Below are 16,039 nucleotides of genomic sequence, written 5' to 3' on the forward strand. Positions count from 1 at the left end.
GGCCACACTGCTTGCAACTCTCTTTAATATAGTTTTTAATCATGTACGTCCCCTCCAAATATATATTATCAATATAACTAAAGGCTGGTGGTCTGGAGAAAAAGGAATCACTGATTTAAGGTTACAAATTATCTTCCTTTCCCCAGAAACGCAGCCTTTCGGCTGGTTTCTGTGCTCCTCTGAACCTCCAAGAGAATATTATGTGAACAGGAGGAACAACTCAAAGGCTGTCTGAACTAGAGGGGACTCCAGTGGCCGTTCCTCTCCTGAACTGAAGGGGGTCTAGAGATGGTTAATTGAAGAAACGTTCAATCTGGGCTCCCCAAAGCCTCCGGGAGCAGGGACCTCACAGAAAGCAAACCCACCCCACTAGTTTCCTCAGCAGGGGAAAGACCGGAGGGGGTTCAGGAAGGATCACAGAGCTCTACAAAGGTCAGGAAGATTGCTGTCAGGCTTGTTATTTCCTTTCTCAGTAACCGGAAATTACCAGGCTCTGACATCACAGGCTAGCAAAGAACACAGCAGATCTCACACTCAGAGAGGCCTGCAAGAGTACTAGCTCTTAGTCACTCCTCTCTCTCTCATTCTACCCATCAGGCAAACACATACCATCCAACCCTTCCACTTTCATTCTGATCTTCTACCCAATTACTTTAAGCAGACATGTCCTAAGAATTCAGAGTTCAGAGGACTGAAGTAACATCGATGTGGCAAGACGATCAGTGGGTAGAGAAAGTAATGAGGCTGCTTTTCTTACTGTCCTCATTTCTGTGATTCTGAAGTCTAGACCTCCTCCCTCCCTCCCACCAGTCCAGCCTCAGGAGGGCCTGATGAATTACCTATAGTCCGAAATAAGATGTGGGTGCCTGCGCAGGAGGGCCTCCGCTGTCGGTCTGTCCATCTTCAAGACCCTCTTGAGCAAGTCAAACCGCCTTACTCTGTAGAGCAGCTCAGCCAAGCTCACAAAAGACAGCTTTCCTCTCTCTCTTAAAACATCCAGAAGGTCCCTGACATTAAGTGGAACCACATCTGCAGCAACGTCTCGGCACAGAAAAAGCAGCAGCTCCTTCTCATCTTCATCAAGTGCTTCTTCCACCTGATGGATAACCTCAGCAGACATCCTGTACAGTGTCATTCCAAGGAACAGCGGTAAGAAAAGTCTAGTCCAGTCAACAGAAGGCCATGAAGCTACCGATTGCATTTCTGATGGTTTTCTTCATTTCTTTCAGAATCCTTTCCAATGGAGGAGTTCTGTGGTTAAAAGGGAATTTTTTTAAATCCTTCTATCAAAGTAACTTTTGCCTAAAACTCTAGGTATAGGCTCTTCCTTTCTTGATGGTCTCTCTAAACTAGCAGATTAAATTCATATTGTTAAGTCTACAGAAAGCGATCCTCTCAGTAGACAAAGAGACTGACCCCAAATTCAAGACTGACAAAGAAGATAACCTACATTTTAAAGGAAATGAGACCAGAGACAAATTATTTCCCAAAAAACCCATGTGCTTTATCAGAACTTATCAGAATGTGAAGTGTGGTAAGGGGGAAATCACTGCTAGGGAATTAATGATGAAGTGGCAAATGACTGACCTTGGTGGGGGCAGAGGAAAAGCCCAATGACTAAGCTGCTTTCTGGATGACAGAAACTGAGGTCACAGGGGTTAACTCCTTTTCGGTGACCTCCCAGTAGGCTTGAACAAATACAAATCTTAGCAGAGGGGACCCTCTGCAAGGTGTCAAAAATGATGGGAGAAAACAGGTTTCTGTCCCTACCCCATCCCTTTTTTCCAGTTGTTCTACTTTGAAACCCTTCATTCACACCTGCTGCCATCCTCCCAAAACCCAGGCCCTTTACACAGCATCATCATGAATGCTCATAGGACCTGCCACCATAGCTGAACTTAGGCCTTGTCAAGTTTTGATCACCTCTTTGGACCTTGAGCCCCTTGGAAGAGTCAGAAGTCTGCACTCACAACACACTGCGGAACAGCAATTATCACTAGAGTTCCTGATGGTATCAGTGGAAGGAAGGAGGTTGAGCAGATCTGCAGAAAGCTCTGGGAATTGGGTGGGAACGGTGGGGAGTTCATGCCATGGGTCTATTCTTAACTTCTTGCATTAGAACTCAACCTATTTTCTTTCAAAATTTAAGTTGCAAATGGGGGTCACTGTCTACTCTAAAGTTTCATAGCTATATTTTATGTTAAATAAGCTCTTATGTTCTAGGAGAGTACCCTATCTGTTTCTATCAGACAGCATTTCAGGTTAAAAGCTAATCTTAGCAAAAGATAACTGGAAAACAACCTAACTGTAAGTTGCTAACTGTTGCTACATTTTTGTGTACAAGCATATTTATGTATTTATATATCAGGATTTACTCAAAGGAACACTGAATCTATTTTATATATTTATATACAATCTCAGTTCACAAAAGATGAGGCATCTTACAATAAAAACATGTAAGTAGAAAAAAATTTATATGAGAACAAGGGGGAAAAATATTAGGTAGAAAGTCAAAATGAGATGGAGGGATAAAGAATACAATGCAAATATGCAGGCCAGAAAGACCTAAACAGATTTTAGTAGACCTTGAATTTGTCCCGAGCTTCCTGGCAGTCAAAGCAGAAAGGGATATAGGGGATGTTAAACAGCTCTTGCTGTCAAAAATAAGAAAAATTGGGCTTCCCTGGTGGCGCAGTGGTTGAGAGTCCGCCTGCCGAGGCAGGGGACACGGGTTCCTGCCCCGGTCCGGGAGAATCCCACATGCCGTGGAGCGGCTGGGCCCGTGAGCCATGGCCGCTGAGCCTGCGCGTCCGGAGCCTGTGCTCCGCAACGGGAGAGACCACAACAGTGAGAGGCCCGCGTACCGCAAAAAAAAAAAAAAAAAAGAAAAAGAAAAATTCAAAGATTCTTAGAGGAAGCATAATTTCCCTAGAGTCCCAGAGTTCCCCATCAATGAAAATATTAGTGAGTACTTTAATGTCTGAAATTAACAAAATTACATTTATTTTAAATTTTGGTTTTTAAAAATTTTAAATATTTGACTTTAAAATAAATCCATGCCGCGGAGTGGCTGGGAGAGGCCACAACAGTGAGAGCCAAATATATCATCTGCTCAGTTCATTTCCTCCAGCCATTACACCCAAGGCTGCCTTCTGCCAGTCACGCACAATCAGCAAGAGAACAGGCATGCTGTCTTCCCTCTGTACTAACAAAGGTATAGTTTGGCAGTAAAATCCAAATTACTCGGTGGTAGCATCTGGCATAGTCAAAGAAAATATCAAAAGGAAAACTACAGATCCTGTGCTGACCCAGGCCAACCAGATGCAGCAAAATACCAGTGCTTATATGTTGGGGTGGTGTTGGGGACAGTTAATTGGGACTAGAGGTGATAGGCACTTGAGAGAGGGGAGCATGAAAGGAAGAAGTAGGGCTACAGTCCAAAAAATCACTACTTTGTTGGGGTTTCTTTTAAGCCCAAACCAAGAAATTAACATAAAAATTACTCTCAGACTAAGGAAGCCCATAGGGTCTTTTTTTTTTTGAATACAAATTTTTTTGAGGTGCTTTTAACAATTCAGACACCATAAATAGCAAAAAATAAATATTGCAAAAACAATACAAAAAGATTTAAAATATATAATTTACATATAACCATCATGTAAGTGTATGTCTTCGTTACATACATTTTATTCATAATTTTGTTTATAGCTTTATTTTATTATCTGTTATGGCTCCAGTAATATAAGTTATATCCTTTATAAAAGCCTTGCAATATTTTTACTAGAAGTCAAGCCCATAAGGTCTTGAGAGGCAAACTCCAAACCACCCTATAAGGTCAACTTCCCAACCCAGGGGATATGAAACATCTATTCTGCTGGAGGTGAGCTCATGATTAAAAATCACCATGCATAAACATAAAAATCACGACAGTAGACAAAACAAAACTCACATCCTAGGAACCTACACCTGAAAGAGTTTAAAATAAGCATCTTAAAAGTTTCAAGGGACTTCCCTGGTGGCACAGTGGTTAAGAATACGCCTGCCAATACAGGGGACACGGGTTCAATTCCTGGTCCGGGAAGATCCCACATGCCGCGGAGCAACTGAGCCCATGGGCCACAACAACTGAGCCTGCGCTCTAGAGCCTGTGAGCCACAACTACTGAGCCCGTGTGCCACAACTACTGAAGCCCACACACCTAGAGCCCATGCTCCCAACAAGAGAAATCACCGCAATGAGAAGCCCGTGCACCACAACGAAGAGTAGCCCCTGCTTGCCGCAGCTAGAGAAAGCCCACGTGCAGCAACAAAGACCCAATGCCGCCAAAAAAAATAAATTAAAACAAAATTTCAAGAAGATAAGGGCAATTTCTGAAATGTGACAGGCCAAATCAATGGTTCTTAATCAGGGGCAATTTTGCCCCTCAGGGGACATTTGACAATTTTGGGTTAAATCTGAGATATTTTTGGTCATCATAACCAGGTGGTGCTACTGGCATCTAGAGAATAGAAGCTAGGGATGCTGCTGAACATTACACAATGCATATTCCCCTCAACAAAGAATTATCCAACCCTAAATGGCAATAGTGCCAAAATTGAGAAACGCTGCATGAGACAATCTGAAAAAGAAAAATGCCTATAATACACACTGAAATGCTACATAAAACATAAAAAACATTTGCTCAAATATATAGTTGAGCATTTAAGAAAGTAAGTAAACTTGTAGGAGGGCAAAAAGAAAAAACAACTCAAAACCACAGTGCTGGTTCTTTAAGATTTGCCATATACAACAGCATTAAAACATGTAGGAATTATTCTAACAAAGATATGCAAGACATTAACAGGAAAAAACTATAAAATATTATTGGAAAGACATTAATAAAGATCTAGATAAATGGAGAGCTTTACCTTGCTCATGAATAGGGAGATTCGATATAATAAAGACATGAGTTCTCTAAAAACGATGCTCTATGGATTAAAAGCAAGGGACTTATGAGGCAGCAATCTATACACAGTCCAATAGTAATTATGAGAAAAAGAGAAAAGTCCACTGCAAATATTATACTTAATGGTGACATGTTAGAAGCATTCCTTTAAAAATGAGGCTCAAGACAAGTATATGTATGATCATCCCTTCTATTCAACATTGTACTAGAGGACAGAGCTTAGCACTAAAATAAGAAAAAAAGGTTAGTTAGAGTATAAGCATCGGAACCAAAGAAGCAACTATCATTCTTCACATGCAATAAGATTTTCTACTTGGATAGGAAACCCAAGTATACCAACAGACAAAATGTTAGAATTCATAAGAGGTTAAGGTTTTGAGATATATGATTAATAAATAAAAGTCAATTATATCTCTGTACATTAGCAAAAAACAGGAAGAAAATGTATATTTCAAAGAAAAAATGATACTATTTACAACAGCAACAAAACCTGTAAGGTATGCAGAATAAATCTAACAAAAGATACATGAGACATTAAAAAAGAAATTATAAAACTTTATTGAAGACTTCAGTTAAGACAGATAATTGAAGAAATGTACAATAATCATGGACAGAAGACTCAGTATCATCAAGATATCAATTCTCAAATGAATTTATAAATTTAAGCCCAATCAAAAATCCAAATCCAAAAACTTTTGCCATGGACTGTGGCAAGCTAATTTTGAACTGATATGAAGGAGAAAGGCCAAGAATAACCAGTATAAGCTTTAAGAACAACCAGTTGGAGGAAGTTGCCTTAGCAGATATCAAGATTTAATACAAATGTATAGTAATATGACAAGGAATAGATAATAAAACAACTAATACACAGATGAGAGCTCAGGAATTAATCCACACACAGATGTCTAGGGTGGTCCTGTAAATCAACAGGGAAAGGACATTAATGTCCAGAAATAGTGCTGAGACAACTGGGTATCCATACATATAGAGAGGATAAACTGGGATCCTTTCCTCACACCATTTACGAGTCAGTTCCACATGTACTAAAGTGCTGGACATAAAATTTCTAGAAGAGATTCTCCAAGAATATTATTATAACCTACAATTACAAAAATGAATTTGTAAGACATAAAAAGCATACATCCTTTTAAAAATGAAAAAAAGATAAAGAGCAGACTCAAGACAAACGCGTCATATTTAATTAACAAAGAACTAATATCCACAATGTAGAAAGCATTTCTGCAAATCAATAAGCGTAAGACAAGCAACTCAAGGGAAGAATAGGCAATAGGCAGTTCCCAGAAAAAAAGAAAGCTCCAAACAGCCATAAACCATATGAAAAGATATTCAAACCAAAACAGTATTCAGAGAAATGCAAATTTAAACTACAGTGAGATATTATTTCACATTGGCCAAATGCTATTATCTGTTACCAAATGTCAGAGAAAATACAGTGAAATATGAAACCTTTTACATTGCTGGAGGAATTATAAACTGACATAGCCACTTTGAAGAATAATTTGGCAATACCTGGTAAAGATGAAAGCACTCATTACTCCATGACATGAAAATTTGATTCCTAAGTGAATATCCTTTTAAAACTCTTACAAAGATATACCAAGACATGTACATAATGTTCCAAGCAGCAATAGATGGTATAGCAAAATAATGGAAACCACTTAAAAGTCTACCAAGAAGAGACTGAATAAAATGTCACAGTCCTTTGACGAAACACTATACAGCCCTGAAAATGAAAAACCATGAATGAATCTCACAAACAAACAAAAAACCAAACAACAAAACAAATATTTTTGCTAAGGTAAAAAGTTGCTAAAGCATGCATACCATATAATTAATTTACATTAAGGTCCTAAATGTTAATAATAACACCATATATTGTTTAGGGATATGTGTGTGTGTGTGTGTGTATACTGAAAACATTAAAAGGGATTAACAGAATGTGACTAGATAAAAATACAAAGGGGAAATGACTGAATTTGTAACATTTTACTTCATAAACTTGGCAACAGGTCTATAGATAGTAAAATAAATATACCTCTGACCATATTTTCTGACCACAGTACGATAAAATTAGAAAACGATAATTAGCCAAAAGGAAACCCTGTAAGTTTTTGAACTGAAAAAGGCATTTCTCTCTCTCTCTTCTGCACTCAGCATTTACAGTCCAGTTAACAAGTACTACATAAAAAAAAAAACAACCGGAGTATGCCATATAGAAACTATCTCACAGCATTCAAAATGCTTTTAGAGCTTTTTTGATGTATATATAGACAATCCTTAGAACAAGAAAGCCTAGAGGCATCCCAAAGTTATCATCAAAAAGAACAAGTCAGATTTTACTTAACATGGTTCAAAAGACAGGGTAGAAGGAGTGGGGAGGGGGATGGCAGGTAGAATAAGTTCTTTAGAGTTTGGTGAAAGGATAGTGCCCACCACTTACCAGCCCCATTCTACCTGAACTTCCTAGTTCAGCACCACACACCTCCTCTGAAGTCAAGGGCTTCACCTCACTCAGGGACAAAGAAGCTGTCCAAGCCCAATTCTTTCTCTTTCCTGCTTTCAAACACCCAGTCCTCCAGATTGACTGCTATTTCTGTTAGTGTCCTTTCACTCCCACTTCCTAACTGGGGGAAACCGGCAGCTGTATGTGTTTAGAATGTTTAAGAAATTCCCCTGTTCTTGTACCCCCTCACTGGCAAACTGTAATCTAATGACTGTCTCTCCTTTTCCACCCCCACAGAATTTCCACAATGGTACAAACTGTCCCCCACCTTCACAGCCAGAGCAGCTCCAGTTTCATTTCTCTAGCAGTTGCCAGTGATCACTGAAAACACCAAACAAAGCAGATGTAAGTCACCAGGGTTCATTTCCACTGGCTAATGGAAAGGGTGTCAGGTGCTAGAAGCAGAAACCACTTCAGTTATTTTGAGTAGAAATACATTGAAATAGGCGCTTACAAAACTGCTGTAAGGGCTGGAGAAATGGGCCCTTGAGTGAGCTTCTGAGAAAGACTCCCAGGGCTCCCAGAAAGATCTTGTCTCAGCCAAGGCAGCGAGGAAGCAGGAGGCCATCATTGGTAGCACAGAGCTCAAGAACACCTCGGGCAGTGACCCCGAGATCAGAGGGCCAACTGCCACCCCATCTGCCTCCACTCCTCCAAAGCGGGTGACTGGACTTCATAATGCTGCTGCCCAAATCCCCACATCACCACCACCATGCTTGCCAGCAGAGAATTGAACAAAAGCAGCCAGCTATTGGCCTCTACCCCACTTGTTTACAAATCTTGCCCAAATGCACCTTAATTCACATCCTGGTTGTAAAGGAGTCTGGGAAAGGCAGTTTGTAGTTTGCTACCCTCTAGACGGAAGTGGGAGTGGGTCCTGGGCACCAACTGACCTTAGCCACCAGAGAAGGATATTCCATGAGAATATTTTTATCCTCTTTGTGGTTAGATCTTCTGCACAGACCCCAGTGCCTGACTCCTAGTAAGCACTCAATGAGTATTTGAATGAACGAATAAATGGAGTTCTGTAAGTCGCTACCAGGTGACGGCCTCACTTCCTTTGCTCCCCAGATGGGACCTAGAGCATGTGCTACAAACCCTCTTCTGGCCAGCACCTCAATTCTTTTTTGCCCTTTTGCCGCCTGACTGCCAGCTCTGCAACACCTTGGTGTGCCAGAACTTTCCAGTTTGAGCACTGAAAGTCCCATGTTCCAGGAAACTCCTCAGTCCCGGGCAAACTGGGATGATCACCTCCACATCCCATCCTCAGATGGTGAGCCTCCACCACTCATACATCTAGAGGAGAAGTCGTGCTGAACGCAGGGGAAAGATCACCCCACACGCTTGTAGTCTTCAACCTCAGCTGGCCCCTTACTGCTGCTCGGCATGCTATTCCAGGACTGCGGTCAGCTCCTTTCAACACCCTCTCACAGCTTTCTTCCATCCTAACACCACGCACTGGGGCCACTTTTCATCGATGAGCTTGCCACTAATCAAGAGTGAGCTCCGGGGGCTTCCCTGGTGGCGCAGTGGTTGAGAGTCCGCCTGCCGATGCAGGGGACGCGGGTTCGTGCCCCGATCCGGGAAGATCCCACATGCCGCGGAGTGGCTGGGCCCGTGAGCCAGGGCCGCTGAGCCTGCGCGTCCGGAGCCTGTGCTCCGCGGCGGGAGAGGCCGCAACAGTGAGAGGCCGGCATACCGGGGGGGGGGGGGGGGAGTGAGCTCCGGCAGCCCGCTACCTTCCCCTGCTGTTCCTCATCCTCCAGGGCCATCCACTTCCCCTGTGCCCTCCTGTCTCCATAAGCCCCTGCGCTTACCCTTTCATCAACCTCTCTCCACCTTCAGGGACTCCTCCCCTCAGCTTGTAAACATGTTCAGTCTCTTCCATCTTAAAAATAAAGAAAACAAAAAACCCCCTCAGCCTGATATCCCCTAGACCAACCAGCCTTTCACTCTTTCTTTCATGTGAAGCTAGGATTTCAGAAAGGCAGACTGTAATGTGTACTTCAACTCCTTCAACTTCTCAGTTCCCTCCTCAATATGGCTTCACCTGCATCCTCCCTGCCCCACATCCTTTACACAATGACACTCAGTGCCATATTGGAACATGAGGCAAAGGAAGAATCAGTAATGCGGATACTGTCTTTATTTAAAATTTTGATATTTTGTTCATCATGGGTCTTTTGCATTCATGTCAATTTTTTCAAAATTTTGCATTAAAATATTATTTATCTTGATTTTCCCACCCCCTTAAATGTTGTGCCTGAGGTGAGTGCCTAACTCTCCTCACCCTAGTGTCCTCACCTGACAGTGTTCTTCTAGAGGCCTTGGTGACCTCCTAGTGGCCACATCCAAGGTCACATGGAAGTCTTCTTTTACCCAAGCATTCTGACCTGTTCCTTGAAACTCTTCTCCCTTAGCTGATCTCACACCACTATATTCTACACGGTCCCCCTCTAACCTTCCCTGACTCCTCAGCACCCTTTCTGCACCTGCTTCTTTTTTTTTTTTTTTAATAAATTTATTTATTTATTTATTTTTGGCTGCGTTGGGTCTTTGTTGCTGCACGCGGGCTTTCTCTAGTTGTGGTGAGCAGGGGCTACTCTTTGTTGCAGTGTGCGGGCTTCTCATTGCTATGGCTTCTCTTGTTGCGGAGCACAGGCTCTAGGCACGCAGGCTTCAGTAGTTGTGGCACGCGGGCTCAGTAGTTGTGGCTCGCGGGCTCTAGAGCGCAGGCTCAGTAGTTGTGGCTCACGAGCTTAGTTGCTCCGCAGCATGTGGGATCTTCCTGGACCAGGGCTCAAACCCATGTCCCCTGCATTGGCAGGCAGATTCTTAACCACTGCGCCACCCGGGAAGCCCCTACACTTGCTTCTTAAATGAGGGTGTGCCCTAGCATCCACCTCTCACCCTGGCCTTTCTGTTCCCTCTGCCTATGGCCTCACCCTCTCCAAACAGATCTTATCAGAATGAACTTCCGGAAGCTCTTGCTTGAACCAAATCACTTTCCTAAATTCAGACCTTTCAGTGATTCCTCATCTCCCATTGCAGTTTCCGATTTTCTTTGTATTCAAGGCCCCTCCTGGTCTAGCATCTGCATTCATCTCTCATTAACACACACCTTGCACTTTCGGATTCAAACAAACCTCAACAAGGAGTTCTTTCCCGCGCCTCTGCACATTTGCCTGGATTACTCGCTTCCACTTACCTGCCTGGCAAAACCGTACTCGGTTTGCAGGGCCAGCTGAAGTGTCTCCTAAGTGTAAAGCTTTCCTGGGAAGAACTCATCCAGACTTGGTTAGTAGCTTCTTTGTTCCACCACCATATTGTGTACCTAGCTCCGTGGCACCCAGCATAGCTCCGATAGGTGACAGTAAAATGTGGTTAAATCAGGCTTTTCAGCCTTTCTCACAGAATGTCAACTTTGCCTCCAACCATCTGGTATTGAAAACACATAACGTTCCCAGTAGATAGCTGCCAGCATGACTGGTTCCCATCATACTTAAACCTATCCAAGGATAGACATACTTAATATTCCATTCTTTGTACTGCTCTGGTCATGGCATGCCTGAAAGCAAGGTCATGTTCACTGAGTCACAGCCTGCAAGCAAATGTAATTTCCCAGCAACGTTACAAAACTGAGCCGCAGTGGGGAGAAGCCTGCCTTGCCAGCTGCAGAAACCAGCATGTAAACCTGGAGCGTTCAGGTGTCCGGAAATCCCCACTGAGATATGAAGTTGACGGCCCTGAGGGAGTCACCCAGAAGTTTCTAAAAAGATAAAGGAGAAGGGGTTACATGATCCTGGGCAAAAAGAATGTGACCACCTCACAGGAGTTCAGTGCATCCCTGAACATAACAGGACCCACCTTCCTCCTCCTCCATCCGTGTACGGAACCTGTGGGTGTGGGCTCTGTGTGTAGCCATTCGAGCAGCTGAAATAATGAACCCACCTTTACTACATCTGTGGGCATTTTAACCCTAAGATAGTGTACAAAGTGCCACTTTGTGCCCTTTTCCCCCAATATTTAAAATGAGGTATTTAGTAATAGGTCATCATGTAGGTTCTGATTTCTGCAATGCTGCAGAAACATAGTCTAGAAGACCAGGTACTGAGGCTGAAGCGTAAACACATTCCAATTTGAGATTTAATGTGTAGTTTTTAATTTAATATTTTTCTGTTTTTTAAATTTAATATTTAATAATTTTAATGCACACTTTTAGCTACTGATACATAATATATCAACAGCTAAAAGTATGCATTAAAAAATTATTTGGCTTCCCAAGCACTGCATTTCAATTATAGCAAATTGCCCACAAACTATAGATGATCCCAATTATAAAATGGCATAAAGTTCTTTGATGAGGCTCAGCCCCATGACTCTCAGGGAAACTTCCACAAATTTCAGCATAACATTACCTCAAATAACGTCCCTGTTTCGTAACAGCTGCATACGGGCTGCAGAAAATGAAGGAATGAAAGAACCCCAGAAGGAGAAAAGATCAAGATTGAAAGGAGATCATGAATCATCTAGATGGATACAGAAACACGAGCAGAGTCACTAGAGAAATCCATTTCATGCAGTGGCCCACTCCTCCTGAATCAAAGTTATTTTCACTAAGGCAAACTTCTCATACAGAGCCCAAGCACCTCAGAGTACCTCCCCTCCTCTGCCCAATCTAATTCAAGACACTTATCTCAGTGTTCCCTGGACAGTGTTTTTCTGTCCCAACATCTTTGCTCAAGCACTTGCCTCCAGTTGGAAAGCCCTTTCCCTCTTTTCAGTCTCTGCCTATTGAAATTCTATACCATCTTTCAAGGCATCTCTTCCTAAAGTTGTCTTGATTCCTAAATCAGGTCATCTCCTCCTGCTTCATATCACTGATTTTACTTTCTTCTTGAGTACTATCATATATGGTAAGCTCCCACTCATCTGCACTAGGCTGTGGTGGGTGCTGATCACGATCACCAAGCTCACCCTGCTAGGCCTTGAACAGACTGGTCATCATTACAGAGCTCCAGCAGGCCTGTACTTGTGTAATGCCTACTCATCCTTTCATAATCTACAATGAATATGGAGCTGGTGATGGAGTAAGAACCGTACTTGGAACCTGATTGTTAGATCCAGGAGACAAAGCTCGTGAAAGGAAGCTTTTGCAATTCTAGGGGGGTAACAATGCTGTTGCTTAAGAGCTGGGTGACGCACCATGCAGGGCTTCCTGGGAGCAGACAGGACCTCATCATGAACAGACAGAATACAATGTCTCCAGCCAAGCTCACCAGACATCCCCTGGCCTTTTAGCAAAAGGTACATCTTCCCAGTACATGTGGCTAAAAATGTATCCTTTGCACTTATCACAAGTTCTAAAACTCTAAGATTTATGGGTGAGAGTTTTCATTTTGCCAAACCTCCAGGCCAGTCCTCTGTGTGTAGTATGGACTCAAAAGTTCCTAAAATTTAAAGTAGTTTTTCCTCAAGTAGGACAGTTCTCTGACATCCCCATGATTACTGATAGCATCATACAAAATAAGAAAAATAAAAGAGAGCAAACTACATATTTAAAAAAAATACTTAGACTGTATTTAAGTGCATAAATGTCTGGAAAAGACAATAAACTGCAACTTTTGGTTATCTTAGGGAATGGACCCCTGCAGGCTTTCTCTATTTACTTTGCATGTATTTTAACCCAGATAATTATAATACAATTTGACTGAAAATTTTTTAAGAGAAAAAATATTACAATACAGAGTGTTAAATGCAATCCTATGGTAAGTGCAAAGATAGCCCTTGAGTATAGGAAAGTATAGAGGAAGGGAATCCTTACTTCCTCTATGGAGGGTTGTGAAGTCTTTCTTGAGGAGGTGGCAGTAGCCGAATATAAAGGAGAAATAGGTCATTTCAATCATAGTGTTTCTTACATAACTGATTTACTCTGTAACCCGTTACCACTTTCCCAACCTGCCCCAACCGGCCTCCTCTCATTCTAGACTGTTGATTCTAGACCCTTTTCTAGGCTGCCTTGAATCCAAGTTAACTTTGCAGGTAATTTTGCTGGGTCTCCCCAACCACTCCGTGATTTTTTTCTCTGTGGGGAAAAAAAAACAGGTTCAGATCCATCTCTATGTTCCCACCACCCAGAACTCTGCCTGGCCTTGAAGAGTGCAATATATATTTACACTGAATTATACTGAATTAAAGGAAAGGAGGCATTTCAGTCCATAAACACGAGTTTAATTAGCCTTTGGCGTCCTGTAAGGAAGAAATAACCAAAAAGAATTCATTCCTGAGATTGTAAAAAGCGAAAGACACTCCTGGCGACTTGGAGTGCTGTGGATGAGTCCCAAGGAGGCTCAAGGAAGGGCTGAAAACGGGAGACTCAAGCCTTTTTTGCCGGGATCAGAGGACAGTGCCCCGACGCCCCCAGAGATAAGGGCGACGCCAGCAGGGGGCGCGGGTCGGGAGAAAGGGTTCTCTGTCCATTCACCCCCGGGCAGCCGCCTGCTCTTCCCTATGGCTTCCGCCGGGAACCTCGCCCACCCTTGCCGGACACGATCGTACTTATGTATTATTTATGTTAAAAGTATTATAAACCTATTACAGTACAGTACTATATACCCAATTGTGTTAGTTGGGTACCTAAGCTAATGCTGGACTTAACCAACGTGCTCCGGTTTGTATGTGGGGGACTTACTTGTACTCCAGACAGCACCAGGAACTGGAGGAAGCATCGCAGGCGCCAAGAGGCGGCTTCCAAGCCAGGCATAAAGCCTCTGTGCGCTTCCTCCCAGCAGCCCGCCAGGAACGCACAGCCCAAACAAAACTTCCTGCTCCAGAACCCTCCGCCCCTACACCTTAAAAACTCCACAGGAACACACGGGTGTCCCTCCAGAAAGTAAACTCTCCCTTGTGTGGGCAAACAGCCCACCTGGCATTGCGGGAAATTACTTGCGTCAGGTCAGGAACCAGCGGGCGTGGCCGCTGCGCTCCGCCACCCCACTAAGAACCGGGTTGGGACCCGCCTGCCCCCCGGGATCAAACCTACTTCCATTTCAGCTGCCAATCGGCCCTCGGCCACCGCTCAAAAAAAACTGCCGCCGACTACCCTCCCGACACTCCAGTCGCGCAAGATTCCCAGCGGGCAGGGAGCAAGGGGCACCCAGCCCCTGCGGCCCTGCAGGTGGATTCACCTTCGAGAGCGGGTGCCAGGTAGTAATACTGTTAAATGAAGTGTAAATGTCAGTTACAAACAAATGTAAAACAAGAAGTCGTTAGGAAAAGCCATTTTAATCAGGACGTCCAACCCAGAAGCTGTAAGTAAAATAAGTATTAATATTAAAAATGCAACTTCTGTAGGGCAGACACATTTAAAAGTCCCCTCCAGGGCTTCCCTGGTGGCGCAGTGGTTGAGAGTCCGCCTGCCGATGGACACGGGTTCGTGCCCCGGTCCGCAAAGATCCCACATGCCACGGAGCGGCTGGGCCCGTGAGCCATGGCCGCTGAGCCTGCGCGTCCGGAGCCTGTGCTCCGCAACGGGAGAGGCCACAAGAGTGAGAGGCCCGCGTACCGCAAAAAAAAAAAAAAAGTCCCTTCCAAACCCGAATCTCTCTCTCTCTCTTTTTTTTTTTTAAATTTTGGAGTTGGCCCAAGTTTTTAGCCTCTCCCCATGAAACTTTTTAACGATCATTTAGGGGAACCACCGGAGGGAAATTACCAAAAATTCAGTTTCTCTTATCTGAAATCTCTTATCTGAAGCAGGCCAAGCCTGCCAGAGACCGGTCTGGTCTTAGTTTTAGATTATCATGGTCTGTCGGTGTCCAACAGGTTCCCTACTGGCACAACCTCTCGTTTCGTAAATAAATTTCAAATGTCAACAAATGAAAATATTCGAGAGCTTTAGAGTCCTTGAACTTACTTCCTGTTACCTGAACCAAAAATTTGTTCTTAATTTCAATGGTCTTTGTTCTATTGCATTCCACTGTTAATATTTTAAAAGAATATGCCCTGACCAGACATTCCCCAGACGCTTTGAAGGGGAAAAGGGTGGCAGCGGGAAGGAGAGAGAGTAAAAAAATTCTTGCCTCTCCTGTTGCTTCCGCCAAGACACACTACTGCACAAAATGTCCTAGTTCTCAACTTTGCCAAAGGAAGGCTGCCAGATCTTTTGAGCAGGTCACCCCCGGAACTGGGCAACCCTCAGGATGTTCTTAGGCAGGTCCCCGGTGTCCTTCCTTAGGCAGGACACCGGGGACTTGCCATAAAGCCCACGGCCCGTTTTCTAGTGCTTCAGTTTGGGGCGAGAGTCACTGGGTCTGGGCGATCCGCCGCTCCGACCGCACCGGAATCCCGGAAGACTCAAGCGCCCCTGCAGAGAATCGGGGCGGGGGCGCTCCGACCCGCCTGGTGCCCGCGGGGCAAATCGGAGATAAGAGATCGGCGGGACTGAGTCACCTGCCAGAAGTCCCACCCCTCCCCTGGCCCCTGCCAGGCACCCCCTGCCCAGGCCGAGTGCAAGGAAGCGCCAATCCGGGAACGCGAGAGGATACGGGGCCTGGCGTCCGGCGGGGAGCTGG

At 43.9% G+C, this 16,039-nt stretch overlaps 1 protein-coding gene across 21 annotated transcripts in view; it reads right to left on the minus strand.

The window, feature by feature from the left end:
• CFLAR (CASP8 and FADD like apoptosis regulator) overlaps positions 1 to 16,039 on the minus strand; it is an 81,058-nt gene that overhangs the window by 37,948 nt on the left and 27,071 nt on the right. For 13 of the 21 annotated variants that reach the window (XR_010944315.1, XM_067741026.1, XM_067741022.1 and 10 more), the window contains one exon: positions 840 to 1,251. The exons of 1 other annotated variant lie outside the window; for it this stretch is intronic. Coding sequence is in view for 19 of the 20 variants with exons in the window: in XM_067741026.1 (XP_067597127.1) it covers positions 840 to 1,201 (362 nt within the window). In the remaining variant the exon portion in view is untranslated. 7 more of the 21 variants (XM_067741025.1, XM_067741021.1, XM_067741029.1 and 4 more) reach the window with 7 other exon arrangements.

This window comes from Pseudorca crassidens, chromosome 6 (assembly GCF_039906515.1).
Source record: "Pseudorca crassidens isolate mPseCra1 chromosome 6, mPseCra1.hap1, whole genome shotgun sequence".
NCBI lineage: Eukaryota > Metazoa > Chordata > Mammalia > Artiodactyla > Delphinidae > Pseudorca > Pseudorca crassidens.